Source organism: Ostrea edulis, chromosome 4 (assembly GCF_947568905.1).
Source record: "Ostrea edulis chromosome 4, xbOstEdul1.1, whole genome shotgun sequence".
Lineage (NCBI taxonomy): Eukaryota > Metazoa > Mollusca > Bivalvia > Ostreida > Ostreidae > Ostrea > Ostrea edulis.
In genome coordinates this window covers 49,876,749-49,902,056 of record NC_079167.1, presented here as the reverse complement: position 1 = coordinate 49,902,056, position 25,308 = coordinate 49,876,749, and the positions used below count along the sequence as shown (strand labels likewise).

Here is a 25,308-nt window from a genome sequence, read left to right as displayed (position 1 = left end):
CGCGGCAGGCGTTGGCACGTTAAAGAACCCTCACTGCTACGGCCCTGAACTCTAGGCATATACATCAGCCACATCTGGTGACGTCTCAATGTGAGTTAAGGTGGCTCACTACACCCAGAAATAGTATCTCAAATCAGTATGAATTGATTTACTTTTAAAATATATGATGATATACAATAAGTATATATGCCAAAAAGGCAAAACATATTCAATTTTGGATTTAAAAAAATGATTTTCAAAAAATTATTTCAACACATATAAATAAAAGACTCTGGGGGATTTGAACTTGAGATTTGCGGTTCACTAGCCCAATGCTTTAACCACTGAGCTACGATGACAGACAAACAAATCGATCGATAAAACATTTTCACAAAACATTTAAATCGCCACCTTGTGACGTGATGTCATACAGCTTTAGTGTTAGAGAGCTACCTTAAAATTTCTCGAAGGGGCATCAAGCAAACGGGTATGCGGTAATTTAAGCATGTTCCACTTTCGATGAGCCCCACGGGGGGATTTATGTCCCGTTAGGACAGATCTAGATGGTTTTGTTTTAAAAACAGCACTGTGCTAGTCGCTTTGAATGCAGCAAGGATGTCGTTACCATTTTACGGATTGTTATATCAAAATTACTCATGTCCTCCATATAAATATTTCTTTACTTTTAGACATGATTAGATCGAACATTTTTCGATTGTTATGGAACATTTATCGATTGATTACATATACTAATGAATAATTACAGTTTTGATCGTTAAGTAAACAAAATACTACAACATTGTACTAATCACAGATTTAATATGAATCTATTTTACTTCATATCAATCAGGGGAGAAGCTGCAAGAGTAAGCCTTGTAACTGTTATTAAGATTTTATTATTCCGTTTTGTTACATACACTGTACTTAAATAGTATGACTTTCCTCCATGAGATACGTGTTTAATTACTAATTTGATCGACTAATTGCGTGTAACTATCCGGTATTGTAAATTTTGTGTAAAAAGTATAGTTTCGTTTAATTTGTTTTATTTCTTAAGTTCTTTTACAAAACGCTTGCAACATATTCGCGTTACAAATTTAATTTTCATAAACTCAAGAAATCACCTGCAATAGCTCCACATATCCATACCGTGATCGTTAGCGGCATATGACTGTAGTACGTTAAGTATCCATGATGGACGCCCATATATCTTTCTTGATCTTATCAATTAAGAAAACATCATTTATCACCGCATGTCGATATGAGCAACCCGCGGATTCATAAGTAGGACAAGTTTTTTTAAATACTATTTACATAGAGCATGTGAGAACACAAACAGGATTTCAATGGCACTTCTACCTCAGTGTTAACGGACTGCGTTACCTTTGACGAAGAAACAACTTATTGACTGTCAAGGCGCTCCTACATCGTTATGGTCTAGAAGTTTAGCGGAAAACAGTAAAGATAAACAGTATCGTCTCAGCGTGTCACTTTTGATAAAAGTTGTGCAGGTGATAGGATATCAAAATGGTCAGAAACTACCAGTACATTTTTGAACAGAAAGATGATGTGACTTTTAATGCAGTGGATTACGTTGTGTTCGGTGCCACATTGCTGATTTCGGCTTCCATTGGACTTTACTATGCCATCAAGGACAGGAAAAAGACGGATGAAAAGGAGTTTCTTTTGGCCGGACGGTCGATGCAGACATTTCCCGTTGCTCTGTCCCTACTGTCCAGTTTTATATCCGCTATCACCTTACTGGGGACCCCGGCGGAGGTGTACTCTAATAACACTATGTATTGGTGGATCTCCATTGGATTCATCATATCAGCCGCGGCAACTGCCCACATCTTTGTTCCCGTTTTCTACCGGCTGGAAATTACCAGTGTCTTTCAGGTAAGGCTAGGTGGATTTTTTTACATCTCATCAAATTTTCAAAAATCGCTAAATAACTGCACTATACGTGCTCCGATACCAGTGTACCAGTACTTTGACACTATGAGGAACCTCTTAATGTATGATTAACAAACCAATACCTTGCATCTTCATATTAAGAAAAATCTAGTCATAGTTTTCCAATGACCAGTTTCAGTCATATATTATACATGGCGATATTATGCTTTGTATGAAAAGATCAATGAATCCACTAGTGACTTAATATCATCCTAGACTATTACAATCAATCACTTGGTGGATCTCCATATCTATTGTGTAAAGTTTTTTAACCTTTGGTTGTTGAATTTTGCAAATGATAAGATATGAAATTTACCTTGAATTTCATTTGACATTCGTGTATTTATGATTTAATTCATACATATAAGAAAGTAAGTATTTTTGGCCCAGAGGGCATACAAAGAACACAAAGTCCATATACATTAACCATAAAAGAGTGATTATCAAAAAGATAGATAAAGAAATAAAATTCATAAAGTTCATAAAAAATCAACTTTTCTTAATAAACAGCTATATATTTACTTGGCAAATTTTTCAATAACATTTTTACATTCGTTGCTCATAAACCAGATAAACTTTTCTTTATTACACAGGTTTATAAAATTCTTGCACTTATATACAAAAATCATGTAACAACAACCACGCCAATTTGAGGTATCTGGAAGGTGTGGTTGGGTCTGGAAGAAACACAATTTGCAAGTACAGTATCATATGAAATACTAATTTATTTGAAAATTTAATTCACGTTGCTTAATCTTTGATGTTTCAAATTGAAACGTGATATATCGTAGAACTGACTTACAGGATTAAAAATACCCAACCACACCAATGATAACCATACCGTTATGTAATTTCAGTATAAATTAGACTCGTTTACTTCTGATAAACCCACAATCTTTTTATTCAAACAGAACTGAAACTGAACGTTTATTTGTGTGTAGTTTTACGTCCCATTCGATAGATATTCACTCAAACAGATATGTCAACAACTGCAGATGAAGTGCCACAAATTTTGACCTATGCATGGCATAAGGTGGTAGCAGTGACGGTTCTTTATCGTGCTAGTTACACCTACAATGACACAGGATCTCTGTAAGATCACGACCCGTGACGTTCATCTCTAGGGCCGGGCACCTGGCGAAGGAACAGTCACTTCCTATAGGTTTGACGCAGCGCCATTCAAACCCGTGACCTCCAGGCTGTGAAGCGATCGCCCTAAACGTTACGCAGCAGGGTTAAGGTAACTCCATACTCGCAGTTTTATCTGATACAAGTTTAAATTGTGTATTTATTTCCATTCATTAGAGTTAAAACTAACAAATTATCAAATAAAATACATAGGTCATCACACTTTTTAAGATGTGAGACGTACATAATCAGAATCATATATCACCGTCATAAAATTGCAATTTTCATTAAACAGCGTTATCAAAATCTCATAAAAACTGGTTATGACGATAGCGTAGCATTCATAACAATTTCATGAAACTGTATCTTCACAAAAATATACAAAAAGTATGTAAAAAATAAAGGAAATCATCGCATAATAGACTTGATAAAGAAATCAATAGAAACAGAGTTATTGCCCTTGGATTCAATATTTTGAAACGTATAATTGATTATTCATCTATAACTTAGACTTTTGAAATATTTTATTTTTGACAAGATTTTTTACAATAACTATAGGAAAAGACTCCCAACAAAATTTATGTTCCTATCTTGCATAAATCTAAACAAATCATTGATTTTGCAAAATCTGATGACATCACAGGAGGGTGGAATTACTTTAAGGTGTCCCGAGTAAAGTTAAAATAATCATCATAAAATGTACCTCGGTGCACTGCATACTATATGACGTCACAATATAAAAGTACGTCACGACGTACAGGTCTATAGTTGTATCACGGGGAAAATGTCATAATATTTTCTCGCTATTTATTGCCGTTATCTAGTGTTCAAGCTGTATGTGTTTTAATCTGTTTGTCAGATGATCCCCCTCCCCCCCCCCCCCTAAATTTCTTCAATAATATATAAGTCTCATATATTTATATATAATATGTGAACGAAAGACTGTAAAGTAATCTTTACATCACTTTGTGACCTTGATATCGCCCCCGATGTGTATAGTCATTTAGAATAAAGAAAACCAACGCATGTACATATCGACTCGTTACAGGTGAAAGATGACGATATTTTATTTCGACCTAGGCATATTCAGAAAGGTAACTAGTTGCAGATTTAGGATTTTGATACGGAAGGTACAATATTTTGCCTCGTTTAGATACGATTTGGATGTGAATGTGGAAAATGCCCAACATTTGAGTTGAGATTATGGAAATTGCTATATTTGAGAGGATATTGTACCGATCCGTATCACTCTTTAAATTTACTATATTAATGTCGACATATCAAGCCCAAGCTGCAAATGGTTTGAGTGCATCTTTCACCTGGAACGAGGTGATAAACAACTAAAAGTCTAACGGATAAAAATAGCTCCACGTCACTTGTATGACGACGTAATAGGTAAGCAAAGGATTTCCCCATGTGATACGATGTTTGTTAATGTATTGACAAACGATTTTTACTAAAAATATGCGACGCTTGAAAGAATTTTACTTTTATATGAATATGCTGTTATTGCTTGTTATTTTACCCGGGACACCTTAACCCCGCTGTGTAGACTATTGAAAGCAACCAACTAACAAACAGTATAGTACACGTGGGTGTTGCTAAAACGCGGAACGGAAAATGGAACAGAATTTAAGAATTAGATTGATTAATGTAGCTAAGATAACACCAAAAATCAGAAGAAAATACTTTATTATGATTAAAATCTAAATTGTGGGAACTTGTTCACAAGCGGTGAACCAATTTCATCTTTAAATTTTGCATCATGAAGTGATTTTAGCGAAGTTAAACATCTGTATTAGAATTTACAAAACGTTTTACAAGAATTTAGAAATGTCGGCATTGACAGATGTGTTAGCGAGCAGCGACACCTATGGGTAGACACTGAAAAGAACACACTTACCCCCCCCCCCCCCCCCCCCCCCCCGGGGGGTGGTGGCAAAACGTCATTAACGCACATTTACATGTAAATTTACACATAATACAGTGTATGTGTGCACCTACAACAGGTAGTGTGGTATGTATATAACAACGACCTTATTAAGTCAGCAAGTTAAACATCTTGTGTTTGATATATTATTTTTTAAGTAACAGAAACTTTGTGACCACAGCACTCCAATCCTAAATAGGGAGGACTTCTAACACTTTATTTTTAAACTAAATACTTGTATTTTAACATTTAGATTAATAATGAGATGACCTTTTAATTCCATTCAAGCATAAATTGTCTGTTAGTCTTTTAGCTATTTCATATCTGTTAATTTCTCATACTATGGATCGTAAACTTTACCTTACTTTTCATTGGTTCTGTTTCAATCTTTCTTTCCCGCTGTATCTCTTCGGGTTCAACACTAATCCGCAGGATGTCAGTAAATGTACGAACTTTCACATCAACTCATCCCAAATCCTTTATACACATCGGACTCGTTCGCTTTAAAATTTGATGCGATACATCAATGAATATATGTATTATACCAGGTGTCTCTAACTAAATTACGAATAAAAGCAAGTTCGATTTAAGAAGGCTATGTTAGGGGAAAATTGTTGAAAAATCTAATTTAACTTTTACTATGTTGTTTTCGGGGGGGAAATTTTCAAATACATATGCATTAGTATGAAGTATATGAAACGGTGGATTCTGTGGATGACTTTCCGCTCTCTCCGTAATTTCTGCTTCCCTTGTTCATGATAAACCTTTTATTTTGCAAAATGCTGACCTCCTCATAACATTATTGCATACAATATTTTCCGTTTCATTTTTCGTTCCGTGTTTTAGCAACACCCAATACATGTACCTTCGTATACTATAACCCCATGTCAGGTATCCTAAAACGTGCACATGTAAGTATATAGGGATCTTAGTCAAAATCTGTCATACGACTTTTTCAGGCTTAGAATCTGTAAAAGAGCATTCGACCAATTTGACGAATCTCCTTGTGTTATAGAATCTTTGTGGAATTCAATTTGGCTTAAAAGTATTAACAGTATTCTACCAAACCAGTATCATTCTTCAGATCCTTTTGACTGACTGAAAATTTGACTTTTTGACCCGTTTGACTCTTCAGAATTTGAATCGACAATGACTTATTTTGAATATTGTATTGCTAAGTTACTTAGGATACAGTTACATTACATTACATTATATTACCAAAGCTTCATTTATACTTAAACTGTGTATCAATAATTATAGAATGTATACCAATAAATTATATATCAATAATAAACTCTATATGAATAACAATAAATTATATATCATGATAAACTCTATATGAATAACAATAAATTATATATCAATAATAAACTCTATATGAATTCCAATAAATTATATATCAATAATAAACTCTATATGAATACCAATAAATTATATATCAATAATAAACTCTATATGAATACCATTAAATTATATATCAATAATAAACTCTATATGAATAACAATAAATTATATATCAATAATAAACTCTATATGAATACCAATAAATTATGTATCAATAATAAACTCTATATGAATACCAATAAATTATATATCAATAATAAACTCTATATGAATAACAATAAATTATATATCAATAATAAACTCTATATGAATAACAATAAATCGTCAAAGTCGGGTATTGCTAATATAAGTTATAATATCCTCACCAGGATGTCACAAATGCAACTGGAAAAAATTGCCCTCGTTTCATTGACTTCTGTTTTTTAGAGCGGCAATGTTAATGGATAGCTATGAATCACCGTAAATAACACATAGGGTTATATAAATGTGGGCTTTCCTTCACAGAATTTCAATTCAACTTGCAGTTGAAAATGTGCCATAATTCGAGTGCATTTACGTTTCCCTGTAAAAAAAAAAAATGTTTACTGCATTTTTACAAAGGTCTTGTTCACATAACTTATTGCACGGTTTCTTGAGTATCAGCCATATTGTTGTCCCGAAGAAAGGACTAAAACCTCGGAAACTTGCTCAGAGCCGATGATTACAGTTTATAGAGGAACAACAGTTGATGGTTACAGTTTCTCTATAGAGGAACAACAGTTGATGATTACAGTTTCTCTATAGAGGAACAACAGTTGATGATTACAGTTTCTCTATAGAGGAACAACAGTTGATGATTACAGTTTCCCTATAGAGGAACAACAGTTGATGATTACAGTTTATAGAGGAACAACAGTTGATGATTACAGTTTCCCTATAGAGGAACAACAGTTGATGATTACAGTTTATAGAGGAACAACAGTTGATGATACAGTTTCCCTATAGAGGAACAACAGTTGATGATTACAGTTTATAGAGGAACAACAGTTGATGGTTACAGTTTCTCTATAGAGGAACAACAGTTGATGATTACAGTTTCTCTATAGAGGAACAACAGTTGATGGTTACAGTTTCTCTATAGAGGAACAACAGTTGATGATTACAGTTTCTCTATAGAGGAACAACAGTTGATGATTACAGTTTCTCTATAGAGGAACAACAGTTGATGATTAGTTTCCCTATAGAGGAACAACAGTTGATGTCTAAGAAATAAGTGCAATAAGTGTTTTATTACATAACTTATTAGTCTCGTTTAATGTCAGCATTTAGCAAAGACCACCATACAAGGAGAAATAATTAACAATTGGAAATACTGAAAAGTAATATATCTAAAAGCTTTCTTCTCTTCTCAAATCATATACAAGCATCCCTGTGTAGTATAGAATCAAGTTTGCTCACTTGATAATTACCAGATTCATGACAAGGCCACAAATGAGTTTCAAGTTTTTCATGAAAGGTGCATCTTCACAAGTCAAGGGTTATTGATTCGTTACCTCGCACTAACCCTTGACATCAGTGACTATAAAAATGTTGGGCTCGTCCTGATTGTTTCCACAAAAGAGTGGGAACCAATGAGAATGCAGTTCTATTTATAACAACGCGAAGCGAGATGTTTTAAAAAAAAAAAAAACACGCGTATTGATACCTACAGTTATGGCTATGCCAATCGTTTAATCAATATGTCTTAAGCAAAAAGATTTCCAAACTTGATCTACTATCAATAAACGTAATTAGTGGTGTAGACATTACAATTGCGCGTGTTTATCAATACAGCAGTATAAGATCGCATTATTTGTATCCATGTACACCATAACAAGATGCAGTGATTTCATTGGATGTTTATTCATAGTGGATTGCGTAATGGTCTAATAAGCCCAACTTTTATATAGCGACTGATGTCAAGGGTTAGTGCGAGGTAACGAATCAATAACCCTTGACTTGTGAAGATGTGAAAGGTGAAGATAACGAACAGTGCTCAATCTCACAAATCCCATAAGCAATACAAAATAGGTAGTTGGGCAAACACGAACCCCTGGACACACCAGAGGTGGGATCAGGTGCCTAGGAGGAGTAAGCATTCCCTGTCGACCGGTCACACCCGCCGTCAGCTATATAAACGGAGTTATCCGTAGTCAAAATCAGTGTGCCACGAACAGTCTAACAATCGGTATGAAACACACCAGACAGCATTTGATCGAATGATAGGTTGTATTGGCAAACTAGATTGTTATAACAATATTTTGGAAACTAATTTTTGTCATACCGCCACGGTGGCCTAGAGGTAAGAGCGTTCGCCCCGCATGCGGAAGGCCGGGCTTAGAATCCCGGCTGCGACAGACTTAAGTCGTTAAAACAAGGAGTGACAGTTCCATCGCCAAATGCTCGGCATCAGGTGTGAATGTCAGAGGTCCTCGGAGATGACCTTAAAAACAGATGCCCCGTGTCACAGTAGGTGTGACACGCTAAAGAACCCTCACTGCTCAATGGCCGTAAGCGCCGAGCAAAGGCCTAAATTTGAAGCCTTTCACCGATCTTGATGACGTCTCCAGAGTGAAAAATTCTCGAGATAGACGTTAAACAAGATACAATCATAAGGGTATAATTTGTCAAATTAATATACAGGCACCGTTATTTATTGTAGATTCAAGTTTATTGATATGATGGTTGTCAGGGACACAATAAATTTTGCATGCAAGTATATGGAAATATTCTTTTGAAATCTATTTTCTCAAGAACTGCAGGGACACAATTTGTCAAATTAATATACAAGCATCCTTATTTATTGTAGATTCAAATTTGTGCACACCATGATTCCCATGACTAAGGGAGATTCACAATAGAGTTCAAAGTTTTACACAGGAATATATAGGCTACTAAAACATCTTAAGATCCACAAATTGAGCACAACATGGCCCCCGGGGCTAGGACGAGGTCAAAATATGGATGTAAAGTTTTACACAGGAATATGTAAAATAAAAATACTTTTGAAAGCTTTTCTAGAACTGCAAGAGGGAAGTTAATATGCAAACAACCGTATGTAGTGTACATTAAGTTTCATTTTACATCTCACCCCTAGAACTAGAATATGGGGTTTTAAGCTTTACGGGAGACAATGTCACTGTTCGGAAGAGTGATGTGGCCCGAAAGTCCATGTTTTGTGATTTCATTGTAAGATATATTAATCTGGATTGTATCTATTGCAGTATATAGAACTACGGTTTGGCCATGTGTGTCGTGTGCTGGGTTCCTTAATCTATCTGTTGTGGATGGTAAGTCTTAGTATTTAATTCAAACAGTATTTTTTATGCACAACATAATAAGGATTAGGCAGCAGGCAACACCTATATAAGCCTAAGTCATAGTATCGTCTCCAGGGAGATTCTTGGTTGTTGCTTGATCTTTAATTGAGTAATATACTAGTACCTTATACCCTTAAAAACAAGATACAAACTCAACACGATTTATACTGAAATACACTGAGAATAAGATGACATTTTTTATGTACTACATGTATATATTTTATTCTATTAAGCTGCTTTACATGTCGGTTGTGCTGTATGGGCCATCCCTCGCTTTGAATGCAGGTATGTGAATTTCACAAAATACACCATTTGTTTTATCTCACAGGTCACAAGAAAGTTGAATTTTTTTTAAAATGTTATTCTATTATACGAAGTTCTGTAATTGCTGTTAATTTATATTCCGTTTACAGTGACGAATTTGTCGTTGTGGGGTTCTGTAATTGCTGTTGGACTTGTCTGTATTTTCTACACTACCCTGGTAAGTTTGATGGCTTCTGATTTATGAAATCTGAATACTGAAATTCTGTTTGTTTCTCCCTTTTGTGCCGACACGAGAAAAGGCCACGACTCAGAAAATGTTATTGTTAATCCTGTCAGCAAATTATCTAACAAACCTTTTCTGATTTTTATTTTCATGTGCTAAGCAGCAAATTTAGTCTATATAAGCTTTTTCCTTGTGCTAACCATTTTCCCTTAGGTCAAAGGTTTGTGATCCCCCTAATTTCCCACAAAGCCTTTTACATGTTACGTTTCATAATCAGACCTTATGTTTTTGTAGAGAGTATGCAACCTAATTCAACATCCAATTTTTATTTCATTGTTGATTTCTTGAAATATATGTACTCGAAAAAGCTATATTTAAATACATGTACACACCAAAGAACTTTTACAAGTAGGCCAAAAACTGTTAAAAGGTTTGCTAAATTATACCTTCTCTGTCTCTTTAACAAAACATCACTACACACCCTATAGTTTAGATGTCATCTTCGATCGTGAACATAAGTTTTTTTGGTTGTTTTTTTATCGTGCCCATAAGTTCATATTAACTTGCCCGTTACGTGTCATCTCCGTTGTGTATTTACTAGCATAAGTTGAATACGACGAAGAATCCCATTGCGCGCATTGAACCAATTAGAATTCGAATTTCAACATAAACTGTCGAGAGTTTATAAGATATGTGGTGCTTTACAAACCCCGGACTTGGAAGGTGGTGCTAACTGACTATAAGTTTAGTTCATGCTCGTGACTTGTCAAATAAATGTCACATTTTTACACCCAGAATAAGATATTTGTCCTACTTACATACCAAATGATAGATCTGAAGGGAGAAACAAGCAGTATTTAAGCTGAATTAATTCAAATACATTGAAATTAATAAAAATGAATTGAAATATTTGGAGACTGCATTAGCATTAGAAAGTATTGAGGTTTTTTCTCTGATGTGTATTTCCGTTGTAGGGCGGAATGAAGGCCGTCGTGTGGACAGACTCTTTTCAGATGTTAATCATGTTTGCCGGGATGCTTGCTCTGCTGATTTCCGGTAGTATGAAACTGGGTGGCCTCGATGTGGCTTGGGATATTGCCAACAAGAACCAAAGGATCATGTTCTTTGAGCGAGTACCTTCCTGTCATTACACGTAGTATTTAAAGGGATAGTAAAGGTCATTTTGTTCAAATTTTTGAAAGAATTAAAATGAGTCTAAATGATTCATACAAGTCGTTTTCTGTAAAAAAAAAAAAAAAAAAAAAAAATGATAATAATAATAACAATTTCATATTTATCTGCATTTATTTCCAAATTCAAAACAATTATAATCTTCAAATTTTGTCCCCTGAATTTTTGCTTCCTGGACAAAAATTCAATCTGGTATATAATTTGGCTCCTACTGTAACTTTTGACAAACATGCAGTCATTTCAATGTTGAGCGATATCATTCATATATTGTTTTTAATCATATTAGAAAGGAACAAGATGATTTGTGGTGAGAACAAATTTTCACCAAAATGAACTTTTCTGTCTCTTTAAAGTTAAACAAGATAATAAAGAGTTACTATTTACAGCATAAGTGTCTAATCGTAGTCTCACACACGAATTAGAAAGATATGATACCTTACATGAAATTTTAAAGAAACACTTACAACAGTGTCATATCGCCAACAGACTAGCATTATTTTGAACGGGAAAAAAGAAGATAACATTTCGACTCGCAAGAAAATCACAAGACCACCATTACAAAACACCCACACTTATGAATTCATTTTCACAATATACTAATGTGATGTACGAAAATGAAATTATATGTTCAGAGGTAATTGTCAATTAATATAAAACTCTTAAGGCGACATGACACACCGATTTGCAAACCACAATCACGAGATTATTTCAAGAATGCTTGTTTAGTGTATTTCTGAGTATTTTCTAACTTTTTTTTATTCATGTGAATTAAAAATGATGAGGTAACGAAAAATGAAACGTTTTGAAAGAGATGACCTTGTTTCCATTTCTTGCTTGCAGATTTAACCCCGACCCCTCTGTTCGCCACACAACGTGGAATGTGATAGTTGGTGGGGGGTTCTTCTGGATGGCCATTTACGGAATCAACCAAGCTCAAGTTCAGCGAGCTATCTCGGTACCATCAGTGAGACATGCTAAGATGTGAGTTTGCCTGGTTACCTTCAAATTTCTTTGCATATTTCACGTTATTTTCTGAACGATTTTGGCTTGTAGATAATGCGATTAACATTTGTAATCACGTTCTCCATTAAAAATTGAAGTCCGAATGGAGAAAAGGGGTTTTAAACCTGTTTTGTATTTCTTGTTACAGTGCATTATGGCTGAACTTCCCCGGTATGTTTTTGATTCTCTCCCTTGTGTGTTCTGTCGGCGTCGTCATGTATGCGTTTTATTCCGAGTGTGACCCGGTCAGTCTGAAAATTATCAGCAAAACGGATCAGGTACAGGATACTGGTGATATAATGTAAAATCAAGTATTGATTCGCATCATATTCGAAATATTTCATCCTATAAAGTTCTTTCCAGTTTGATTTTTGCTATAAAGGCAAAAACCATTAATTAAAAATGTAGGGAATACATGTATATAGAATGGGCATTTTTAGAACGTGGTTTAAAAAAGAAAACACTAAGAAATAAGATTTCACTTATTCAGTTGATTCCTCTTTTTACAATGGACTTGTTGGGGCACTTGCATGGAATACCTGGATTGGTCTTGTCATGTGTCTTCAGCGGAAGCTTAAGGTATGCAATATACTAAAGTACAGCATTTCTTAAGTTTTGGGAAATGAAAAGTATTATGTACAGCTTTGTCCGAGGCTTTTCGATAAGTGAATTTACAGATTCATTGTATACAAGTACAAACCTGTACATATTACTGCATTCTATGGTTTTTAAAACAGTACCATATCCTCCGGCCTCAATGCCGTGGCTGCCGTATTGCTTGAAGACTTTGTGAAACCCTACTGTTGCAAAAATATTACGGGTTACGCTGCCACTTTATTCTCCAAAGCTGCAGGTAGATTTTGGGTCCTTTTCTATCACTTAAAGTTGTATGGGTATATGGGATTCAACAATTATGTAACACGTCCTTGGAGCTTCAGATTATTTGATTTAATAATTTTATTTCTTTTCCCAGTGGTTGGCTGTGGTCTTGTTTGTCTTGCGTTGGCTTATTTTGTCTCTAACCTTGGAGCAATTTTACAGGTAACCCAAATCCTCTCTGTCTTTTAAATCCATGCACATTCTTACGTCACCATACTGAACAATGTATGCATTTTACGTGTTCCTTTCGCGTAACATGATACGTTTTGTGCTATTATTTTGACAGCTTGCATATGTTCTGTTCGGCATCCTCGGTGGCCCACTTTTGGGACTGTTTACTTTCGGAATGCTGTGCCCCTGGGGGAATGCATGGGTATTATTTGAACACTTAATGGAAAATTCGCTATATTGAGATTTTAACACACTGGTGACATCCCCAAAACATTTATAACTTTATTTCTGACACGTTGGAAAGAGCCTTAATGGTCTACCATACGAACTGTCGGTGATTTAAATGCTTTAAAATTATTTTTGAAATGTAATTTTTCTTTCATTAGGTTGGAACTAGTTTAATAATGCAAATTATGCCATTATCATTCCAATAATCATGTAGATTAAACTGTAAAGTACTTTTCATATTTAATTCAATGCTAGGGAGGAAATGTAGGCCTAGTAACAGCTCTGGCCTTTGTGGCATGGATTGGCCTTGGAACCTCTTTGAATAATGTGGTCATCACCCCCAAATCGCCTGTGACCACGGCAGGATGCAACATGACAGCCATCAACGCTTTAAATAGAGTGACCACCACGATTGCTTCCACTACCGCTGCTGTCATGGAAAGCACCACCCCAACTGTACCAGCACCACCGAAGTATGTGTTCACGTTTTGAAAGATACAATATACATTTATTCACTCTTTTTAAGGAGGTACTCTACATCGTCATAATGGCCTACCTCCTTTTAAAAAATGTATGAAAATATAAATATCAGCAATATTTGTCTATTCATTTAAAAGATTATTGCCTAGCTGAATAGTTCAGTGGGTTAGCACGTCGACTGCTGAACTGTAGGTCGCGGATTCGAGTCCAGCAGATGTTTTACTTTTTTTTTTTTTAAAGATTGCTCTCTACTAAAACTGCATTTTTTGACTAAATAAAATACATTTGAAAGTTTTCAATTTCAAAATATTGTTGCACATATCCTCCACTTTTCATCCATATCAAATTTCTCTGGTGTAGCATTCCTCCTTAAGAGGACAAAATTTGAAATAACAATATTAGAATGTAGTTTTCTGACCAGATTGAAGCAATTCCAATCTATCGTACATGAAAGTCTAACATCAACAATGTACGATAATAATATGTACGCCAAATAGAGTTTTACATTTAGTTTACTTTCCGAGCACCCTCCAGTATCAGACGCACGCGCAGTTCTATATTTTGACAGACCTCAATTTAACATACAGCATTAAAGTCGCCCACACCCATTTTGACAATTCCCCTGTTTTAGAGACAGGTAATCCCTCCATGTAAGAAAATGTAATATAAATTTTCTTTCTTTCAGGGACTATTTTCTGTTGTACCGCATGTCCTATATATGGTATACTGGGTTAGCGGTGATAACTGTGGTCATTATAGGCAGCATTGTGAGTCTTATAACGGGTACGTCCAATATCCAGAATAATATGTTGACGATACTGCCATTAAGGCGAGCGCAGGTACTTGTACACGTGTATACCTAAGAGAATCCAGAACCTTTTTCCAGCAATCTGATTAAAATCAGATATTTTGATCCGCGCAAACAGATCGTTACATTGTCTAGCGATCTACGTGAGCGGATTATAGGATCTGATTTTAATCAGAGGATCTGATTTTATCATATTGCAATTGCTTTTTCCGTATTTCTATGTTTTTCCCTAGTGTATACTCGGGAATAACACTAGTATTTTACAACTGGAAGTTCATAAGAACTATTTTCTACCAAACTCGGGAAGGGGGGAGGGGGGCAGACCCCTTCCCTGTATATGCGCGCCTAGCATAGACTCTACCAATGAAAAAGAATTTCTAATTTAAAAACCCAATGACTGGAAAACTCATTTGTGCAAGATTGCACAATACGATAAAAAAAAACTTCATAAATTTCTATTCAATATTAAGGTGGTGATATTCTCAGTGGCCATGTAGCAATGGCGTGTTCTTCATAGAGCAAATTGGAACAACTCATTAAATCGAAAGATATTTTAGCATTCGCATCTTGTAAATAAATGTAGATTCAAGAATTAGTTTGCTATATATTAGATCCATTCAATGATTAATCAAGCTGATCATGAACATTTGATGTCAAGCTTACAGTTACATATTTTCATAAACATAAGTACAATATTCCACTATCATAGTAATCATTGTAGTAGCATGGTTGAAGTTTTTATGCCCCCGAGATCGAAGATCGGGGGGGGGGGGCATATTGTTTTTGTCCTGTCTGTCATTCACTCTGTCTGAAACTTTAACCTTGCTAATAACATTTTTGACCCCGTGACCTTGACCTTGACCTACTTTTTAAAAACTTTAACCTTCCTAATACTTTTGAACAGTAAGTGATAGAGCTTTGATATTTCACATGAGTATTCCTTGTGACAAGACCTTTCTGTTGGTATTGAACCTTTTGACCTTGACATTTGACCTACTTTTAATTTGTTTTTTACATTGGTCATAACTTCTAAATGGTAAATATTAGAGTTTTCATATTGTACATGAGCATTTCTTTTGACAAGATCTTTCTAATGGTACCAAGATATTTGCCCTTGTGACCTTGGCTATCTTCGGAATTGGCCATTATCGGGGGCATTTGTGTTTCACAAACACATCTTGTTTCACCTTGTTATACCTGTTGTACTAAACTAACCTTTTGACAAAAAAGGGGGCAGTCACCAGCTTTGTACATCCCATGACTGTCACCGGGTAACTAGAAACTCGACCGGAGAGGTTGCTTTTTTAGATGCGGAAAAACAGGTATCGTCTTGCCCCAGCTATGATCGATATAGAATTGACATTAGACCCATTGTGGTACATTGCATTGTCTAAAGAACCGCAAGACTAGGATGAAATTGAAATTAATCTACGCAAGTTCATAATCTCAAATCAACGAGATGTGATTTTGCGAGATCAAAGAGGACGCTTGTTAGGATTTACGCTAATCGGAATTCCTCGAATGTCTCGCACACTCGACATAAATATCGAGTGAACGAGACATTCGAGGAGTTACGATTGGGATTTACGCTGAAAATTCAGCGGACGTATTTTCTTTGTCCTGGTCTTTAGAGCGGAGCTGTCCTTCCATTACATGTGAGCCATTGCCATTATTTGGCGTCCTTCGTCTGTCTGTCGGCGTCTTTTGATAATTACATTTAAATACTGTTCTTTAAAATGACTGTGTAACAGGAAGGGAGAACATGCAACGGACTAGACCAGGATTTGTGTCCGAGCCCCTGAATCTATATTCAGATGCTCTACTGGCCAACTGAGCCACCGGCGATCGAACCCGTCTGACTACTACTTTCCTCCCTCATTAAATGCCTTCATACCTTGAAGACATCAAACCAGGATCTTTATCCCCTGACAGACATTTTCACCTGTCAGTTCCAGGGGCTGGTCTACGGCATCAAATGTAACGGGAAATATGAAAATGCAACGGACCAGACCTGGATTCGAACCCGAGCCCCTGAATCTCTAGTCAGGTGCTTTACGAACTGAGCTATCTGGCCACCGGCGATCAAACCCGTCCGACCACCACAACTGCATACCCACACATAAAACCTGATACAATGTTTAGCCCACCTAAAACCTGATACAATGTTTAGCCCACCTGAGCCGAAGGCTCAAGTGAGCCTTTCTTATAAGAATTTGTCCATTGTCTGTCGTCGTTGTAAACGTTTCACATGGTCATCTTCTCCAGAACCACTGGACCAATTTCAATCAAACTTGGTACAAATAATCCTTGGGTGAAGAGGACTCAAGTTTCTTCAATTGAAGGGGGAAATAATCAGGAAAAGACAAAAGTAGGATGGAGTCATTTAAAAATCCTCTTAAGAACTACTGGCCAGAAAAGTTGAAATTTACATGAAAGCTTCCTGACATAAAGAACACATTGTAGCTTCCGTGGGAAGAGTGGAGCCACAATAGGGGATCGAAGTTTTACATGCGGATATATTGGGAAAATCTTCTTTTCAAGAACCACTGGGCCAGAAAAGTTGAAATTTAGATAAAAACTTCCTGACATAGAGTAGTTTATTCAAATCACGACCCCCAGGGGTAGAATGGGGCCAAAATAGAGAATCAAATACATTAAGTTTTACATGCAGATATATTTGTAAATATTTTAAAAAATTTCTTCTGAATTACAACAGGGCCATGATTAGTCGTATTCTTAGTATGTTTGGAAAGAAACGTCAAACATCACAAGTCTGTGAAGGAAATGTTTATTCATACAGGATCATTTGTACATTATTGCATCATTTTATTTCAGGGGGTCATAAAAAAATGTCGGAGTTGGATCCTCGTGTGATCTGTCCTTTCTTTGACGTGTTCATGCCATTTTTACCCGAGTCCTTCCGTCGTAAGATGAGATGTGGCGTCAGACATGGAGATGTAAGTATGGCAGTAAATGTAGTGAATGTGTTGGCGGTGTTCTGAATGTTTCTGTAATGCCAACGAATTGAATAAATAAAATATGACTTAATCCACGAAATTATTCCATTGAATAAAATGAAAATATAAGGATGGAGGAGTGAAATTCCCCTAAAGTGGAATCTCTGTAATCAGAAGGGTTTTTAATGTATAACTCTTAGTGCAATTCACTGAATGATTTTCAAGGAAGTTTAATGTTTTAACCAATTTTCAGGAGAACTTTATTGCAAAGTTCATGAAGTCTCAGGAACAGAAACTGCAGCACGATGGAATAGACAACAAGGCTTTGGATATGTCGGATATCAGTCTATCCGAAAAGAAAGAAATAAAAAATGGTTACACGCATAATGACCTCTCCACGAAACTGTAGAAAGTCCACTAAATACGGTCCAGTCTAAGCACAGCACCTTATAGTATGCTTCAGAGAGAGACTGCATAATCATTAGACAAAACAATTTGATGCAAAGCATCTAATCAATCGCTAAAGTTTTAAGCATTCTAGACTATTTCCAAGGAAAATTACGGGAGATCAAGTATAACATCTTTCATTTAAAGGAAGTGAACATGAAAAAAATATTTGTTGCATAATAAACTTAAAAGACCTCTTGAAACTAAATAATGTGGCCTGAATCTAATTTGCTTGTTTCTATTACGAGATTTGACCAATTAAACACTCTTAAGTTAAAGGTTTATGGAGGTCATCCATTATTTCCCAGTATGCATCTGTGCTCTGACGTAGATGAGACACATTACTGTTGTTGACTGGGTCACTATTATACAGCAGAAAATTATGGATTCATATTAGAATTGATGGATAAGATTTTGGAGCAAAAAGAATTGAAATCAAATCTAATTACAATACATTAAGAAAAAGAAGAAAACACTCCCACAAAATATCTCCAGCTCCTCCAACTTCTGAACTTACTCAGAAGCACTAGTACTGTTATATTTCAAAATTCCAAATCAATTAATTTTATTAGATTTTAAAATATTTGGAGATAATTTAGGTGACTGTGTCATAAAAGTACTGCAATATAGGCATTAATTTATATATTTCATAATAATTGATGTACATGGACCACAGATGAATTTCGGAAATGCAATTTACAGCTATATTATTTATTTACACTAATAAAAATTACTTATTCAGAATCTGTATCAAAGTCTGAGGTTTCAAGAAATCCTTTATAATTGCAGTGCTCTTTAGGAAATGCTCCCTTAATTTATGTCACAACAAATGAAGGTAAAACTACTCTTATCCCCCCCCCCAGAGGCTGACCGCGTCTGACCTAGTTGATAAACTGTCTGTAGGCCATAAATCTTGATAGCATGCCTGAAACAGAATTGTCACTGTATTCTATCACGTGTGTATGTAATTGGAAATATTTACACACAAATGCCATGTTATGTTTAGATTTTAATACATGTAAATACAGAAGGTATTTTTCATTTTCGTGTTATTCTTACTTGTTTAACAAGTTGTTATCCAAGTCCTCTGAGACCCTTCCTCTCTGGATACATAAATCCATGGATAAATGTAAACTGTATCAATTATAACAGGACTTAGACACACCATGTCAAAATATGGGTGTAGAGAACCGCACTTTATGTACATATCCATGTAATCTGACACAAAATATTCAAACTCATGACAACAAAGACACCCCTTAAATGTACATAATTCCTCTCTCATTAAGATCAATTGCTGGTAAAGAAGAGTTATTCTGAGAAGCAATTTCTTCCTCTGTAACATCAGGTTCAAACTGATATCCCATATTTAATTCACTTTCTGCTTATGACACTTTAACGTTGATGCTTACAATGAGCCAAAAATACACAATGTGTCCTACTGACATCAGCATCAGTGCTGCCCTCTAGTGAATGCTAACAGATAACCCAGCAGGGAGATAATAATTTTTTCAATATGGCATCTCCCAAGGATTGAAAAAATTAGTTAATCTTTATGAAATATCTCCCTACTGAAGAAAGCTACATCTTAATGATTTTCAGAATTCATTATATACATTAATTGACAAATTAAAACCCTTTGTCACATTTTCATGTTCACTTCCTTTAAAATTGGAAATAGAAGACACAATTTTTTGATATACAATGTATGTACTCGCTGTATAAAAAGATCATTAATACTACTAGGTATACAAGAACGCTGGTGTGGTTTTCAAAATTGATAAATTTATGGAAATATTTGTTCATAACACGTAAATCAATAATGCAATATGGAAGTTTGAAGTGCATTATAATAAACACATTGTTTGAAGAAAAAAATAGAACATTTATACTTATAATGCAGGTGTTGTGATTAATATATCTACCCACTGAATGAAAGCGAGAGAAAGTAATTTCTTATAGAAAATCTGGAGATTTTGTGTGTGCTTTTCCTGGGTTTTTATTCAAGTTTCATGTCTATTTTGAAGTGCTTATTAAATATTGCAATTTGCATTTGAGAAGCTGAATTGAAATGCAAAGGAGGCAAAGGCGAATATTATTAGAAATCAAACATGCTTCGGAATATGGAATGGCAAGAAAACTAACGTGGCCTTGTGTCTGCAACTCCGATTTGTTTTTTTGGTTGGTTTTCTTTCTTTTTTCTTTTTTTAAAAATATTCCTATCAAGATCAAGGAGACAGGTACATGTAGTTTGATTAAAATGGACGTGTCCTCCTGTACTCCTCATTCCCTGACCCTGGAGTCAGAGTGGATCCCATCCCTGATACTGGAGTCAGAGTGGACCCCATCCCTGACCTGGAGTCAGAGTGGGTCCCATCCCTGACCTGGAGTCAGAGTGGATCCCATCCCTGACCCTGGAGTCAGAGTGGGTCTCATCCCTGACCTAGAGTCAGAGTGGGTCTCATCCCTGAACCTGGAGTCAGAGTGGGTCTCATCCCTGAATCTGGAGTCAGAGTGGGTCCCATGTGAGTGTTGTTCGACGGGCATCTTATTTGTTTATATAATATTAGCGCATGTCAAAGAATGTTGATTTATAATATGGAAATTATGTTACGACATACTAAGAAGGATAACTCCATTATATTTAGGAAAGTGTCCATGTAGATCATGTGATACCATGTAAATGATATACCTGTAAATATCACTGCCATTATCATATTGTAAAATTTGAAATTTTACCCTGTCCAATTTAACTTGACAGCATTAACACTTGAAATTGCAGTTATTTCAAAGTTTTCCTAAGTATACTTAGCTACTACACGTTCTTACCTAGTTCTCTTATTGTGCTGTCCAGATTATGTGCAGAGCTATATCAGAGAGAGAAAGATTAAATTCATAGATGTTTGATTGACAAACATTCACTATGATGTGTTGAATAAATTTACACAAAATAAGTGTCGTGACATGCCAGGTATTGCATGCATAATGGGGAATGATTATTGAAAAGTAACATTATGTACTTAGGTTTTTAGTTCGTGTGTAAATTTCATTTTTTCTATTATTTTTTTTTTCATTTGAATCCACGTAGAGAAGATTAACACGTATTGCTTTATTCTTTTTTTTAACATACTGATAGATGTTTAAATACATACGTCTTTTGTATGAATAACCGGTTCTTGCCTGCTTAGAATCACCCCTTCCTTACTTCTTAAACTTAATAACAATGAAGGTTGGACAAATGTATACGGTCAATTATTTCAAATCCTTTCTTGTATAGAACACTTGAAAACGGTATTTAAAAGATTCAACTAGTTTCAGATTATATATTTGCTATGGGTACTCCCCAACTCGTAGCATCGTTTTTTAGCAGATGGGGGGGGGGGGGGGGGGGGGGGGGGCAAATTAACAATATGTTTACTTCTTCACATTGTCTAAAATTCTTAACAAGCCAACATTCTCACCTCTAATTTTAAAAACTTTATAGCCCAAACTTCAAAATCTAAAATCGGGGAAGGGGCTTCTTCCTTCACTATGTGGGCTGGGTTCAATTCATCATCATTCTTGCTATTCAATACTACTATAAAAAGGAGGGGACGGTCACCCGAAATATCAAACTCTATATGTGAATATTGCTATAACTTTGCATGTAAAATGAACGTTGTCAAAAAAATATTTCCCATTTCTATTGGCTGTTCTCTAATGGTGGCTACCTACAATCAGATCTGACTTTACCTGCAGCATGTAGTGTCGGGGGGGGGGGGGGGGGGGTCACTAACTTTACCAACAGCATGTAGTGTCGGGGGGATCACTAACTTTACCTGCAGCATGTAGTGTCGGGGGAAATCACTAACTTTACCTACAGCATGTAGTGTCGGGGGAAATCACTAACTTTACCTGCAGCATGTAGTGTCGGGGGAAATCACTAACTTTACCTACAGCATGTAGTGTCTGGGGGATCACTAACTTTACCTGCAGCATGTAGTGTCGGGGGAAATCACTAACTTTACCTACAGCATGTAGTGTCGGGGAAAATCACTAACTTTACCTGCAGCATGTAGTGTCGGGGATAATCACTAACTTTACCTGCAGCATGTAGTGTCGGGGATAATCACTAACTTTACCTGCAGCATGTAGTGTCGGGGATAATCACTAACTTTACCTGCAGCATGTAGTGTCGGGGATAATCACTAACTTTACCTACAGCATGTAGTGTCTGGGGGATCACTAACTTTATCTACAGCATGTAGTGTCGGGGGAAATCACTAACTTTACCTGCAGCATGTAGTGTCGGGGGAAATCACTAACTTTACCTACAGCATGTAGTGTCTGGGGGATCACTAACTTTACCTGCAGCATGTAGTGTCGGGGGAAATCACTAACTTTACCTGCAGCATGTACTGTCGGGGTAAAACACTAACTTTACCAGTAGCACTGTTTTGGAGTAATGTTAGTAAATGTTGCTGACTTGTTTGGCGGGAGAAGTGTCACTGTTTGATTTAGCAGTCTTTCAGAGAAATGTCGCTAACTTGCCCAGATAATGTTCAAAGCTAGTTCTTGGAAGAAACTTTAGTTTTCTAGAAACAGGTCCATGTATATGTTGTATGATGGAGACGGGGTGGGGTGGGGTCTCACTTGAATGATTAGTCCCATTTTGAATTTTCATCTACTATGACAGTTGAATAGCCCTAATATTAGAAGATTCGTTATTAAGCGGCATCAACCTGTCGTGGCTTAGGAAAGGGTATTCCAGCGGTACCTTAGTAATGAAAATTTATCACTTGTCCACTTAAAGTCCTGGTTGTGCCCATAACGACAAACTCAAATTATGGCAGCCAAACGTTGTAATATTATGAATGTTTTTTTGTTTGTTTTTTTTTCATTTCTATTGTATGTTTTCCATTTGTATTGTATAATTAATCATTTATATTGTAAACTTTTTCATTTATATTGTATGATTTTTCATTTGTGTTGTATAATTTTTTATTTGTATTTTATAATTTTTCATTTGTATGATTTTTTTTAATTTGCACCCTTTTCCACTGCATGTACTCTCACGTATTTTCAAAAATGAAATTCATGTTTTATAGTTATATTTTATATTCATTTCTGTCGGAATTCCTTAGTCGTTAAAATGGACCTACTATATCATCCAGATTAATACGCACATTCTTCATAACTGCAACGTATTCACGAGGTAATGACTATCGTGCGGACGATTATTACATGTTATGGTTTTAGAAAGACGAGTGTGATTAACTATAGACCTACATCAGAAAATGATAAACTTGATTATATATACATATATCAAAAGCCATCATTATTTTAATAAATCAAGCCATGAAAGTTACCTATATTTAATCATGATTTTTACAAATACCTTGAGGTTTTTTTTCTTCTTTTTTTCAGCGAATATGTATATATACCGAATTTGTTAATTAATTCGTACAATTTATTTTTGCATTAAAAGAGATAATTCAACTCTGTTTTGCTTCAAGTAATCAGAGTTTGTAATTTTTATTTTCTCTTTGTTTTATTGATTTTATTTTAATATCCTTACGTTCGTTTTTTTCTTTTAAAGGTTATATAAATATGGTAATGATTTATACATGTAAGTTTCGTGGGGACATTCTCATGTGATATATCCATATTATATTTTTGTTCTATAACCAAAACTCGAGTGGTAATGTGAATTTTAGTGTGATTTGACCATTTCTCTAGCCAATACCGAACAAAATGTGTTTTGTTACTTTTTTCTTTTGCTTTTTTAAAAGTTCCTTTTGATAATATATATACGTGTATATGTTTTACAAATTGTAAAAAAAAAAAAAAAAAAAAAAAAAATACAAGGCATCAAATTTGTATGTATAGATTGTGCCAAGTTTCAAAAGTACATGTATATAGATAAGATAAGATAAGTTTATTCCAATTTTGGGCCCAGAGGGCATAACAGTAAGACAGTTTATAAAGAAGAAAATTAAAAAAAGAAAGAAAGTTTACAACATTAACTACAGGTTACATAGACTGCATGTGGATGCAGCATGTTGGGGAAACAAGTACATACATATATGAATTGCTAATCATGTATATACACAAGTAAATGGACAATATCAGTATTATACCAACATATGAATAATAAACTATAATGATTTTTGCAGTTTAAAGCATCACTTCTTTTTCTGAAAGTTTGCACTAAATATTCACTCAATTTAACAATTACTGGTTTGTCTTCGTTAATCATCAACCAAGTAAATTTGTCCTTATTTGTTAGATAGATAAATTTTTGTTGAGCCTGTATATACCATTAAAAAACATATTTCTCTCCTCAACATAGAATGGACAATCAGTAAGGAAATGAAATTCATCTTCTACACAATTAAGGTTACATAATTCACATATTCTTTTGTTTCTTTCTAAAGAAATCTTCTGGCCAGAATTGGTTTTTGTAAATTCATTATATATGTATTACTAATATATTCGACTCTGAAGCTTTTGGAACTTTAAATAAAACAGGTTACTCCATTTTAGTTCTGTATTTGTTATTTGTATACTGTTTTTCCGAATGTCTTATAATTACCACTAAATTGTGTCTTTAAAAACTATTGTTCATACTTACAGAGAGCTGATGCGAAGCGCAATTTAATCTTATCATTTTTTTAAAGATAGGTTTTTGTTCAAAATGCAAATAATCATTTTTCTATAATTATATAGATTCCACACATGAATTATTCTTATTTCTTTTGAGATGAAACTACTTGATACAATGAAATATTATCTAATGCAATGGAATATTTTCTATAATGTGAACAATACCCTAGTGATGGACTGAATGCAGGAATAATAAGTTTCTACATAAAACCATGAAGGTTACTAAATGGTTAGCTTTACCGTAGTTTGGATGGTAACCAAGAATTTGCGACCAAATTTGACCCTTGCGTCATTAAGTTTTCGTGTTACAATTTGTAACTTAGATAGCAAAGACATAA

General features: G+C 35.1%; 1 protein-coding gene across 2 annotated transcripts; it reads left to right on the top strand.

The window, feature by feature from the left end:
• Positions 1-1,226: 1,226 nt before the first annotated feature.
• Positions 1,227-24,849, top strand: LOC125668498 (sodium-coupled monocarboxylate transporter 1-like). Of its 2 annotated transcripts, XM_048902714.2 has the most exons (15): positions 1,227-1,878; positions 9,580-9,645; positions 9,909-9,960; positions 10,089-10,156; positions 11,137-11,291; positions 12,194-12,334; positions 12,504-12,633; positions 12,846-12,934; positions 13,093-13,208; positions 13,329-13,396; positions 13,521-13,607; positions 13,889-14,106; positions 14,799-14,896; positions 17,757-17,878; positions 18,132-24,849. In XM_048902714.2, the coding sequence occupies exons 1-15, from the start codon at positions 1,507-1,509 to the stop codon at positions 18,285-18,287; spliced, it is 1,938 nt and encodes a 645-aa protein (XP_048758671.2). In that variant the 5' UTR covers positions 1,227-1,506; the 3' UTR covers positions 18,288-24,849. The 2 variants fall into 2 exon arrangements, with proteins under 2 accessions (XP_048758671.2, XP_048758673.2); XM_048902716.2 differs by lacking the exons at positions 12,846-12,934; positions 13,093-13,208; positions 13,329-13,396; positions 13,521-13,607 and having other exon boundaries at positions 1,312-1,878.
• Positions 24,850-25,308: the final 459 nt, after the last annotated feature.

Bases quoted from the DNA above. Each gene is read 5' to 3' on its own strand.
- LOC125668498 (XM_048902714.2), top strand. From the start codon at position 1,507: ATGGTCAGAAACTACCAGTACATTTTTGAACAGAAAGATGATGTGACT. The intron at 1,879-9,579 runs GTAAGGCTAGGT...TATCTATTGCAG, and splicing joins AAATTACCAGTGTCTTTCAG to TATATAGAACTACGGTTTGG. The intron at 10,157-11,136 runs GTAAGTTTGATG...TTTCCGTTGTAG, and splicing joins GTATTTTCTACACTACCCTG to GGCGGAATGAAGGCCGTCGT.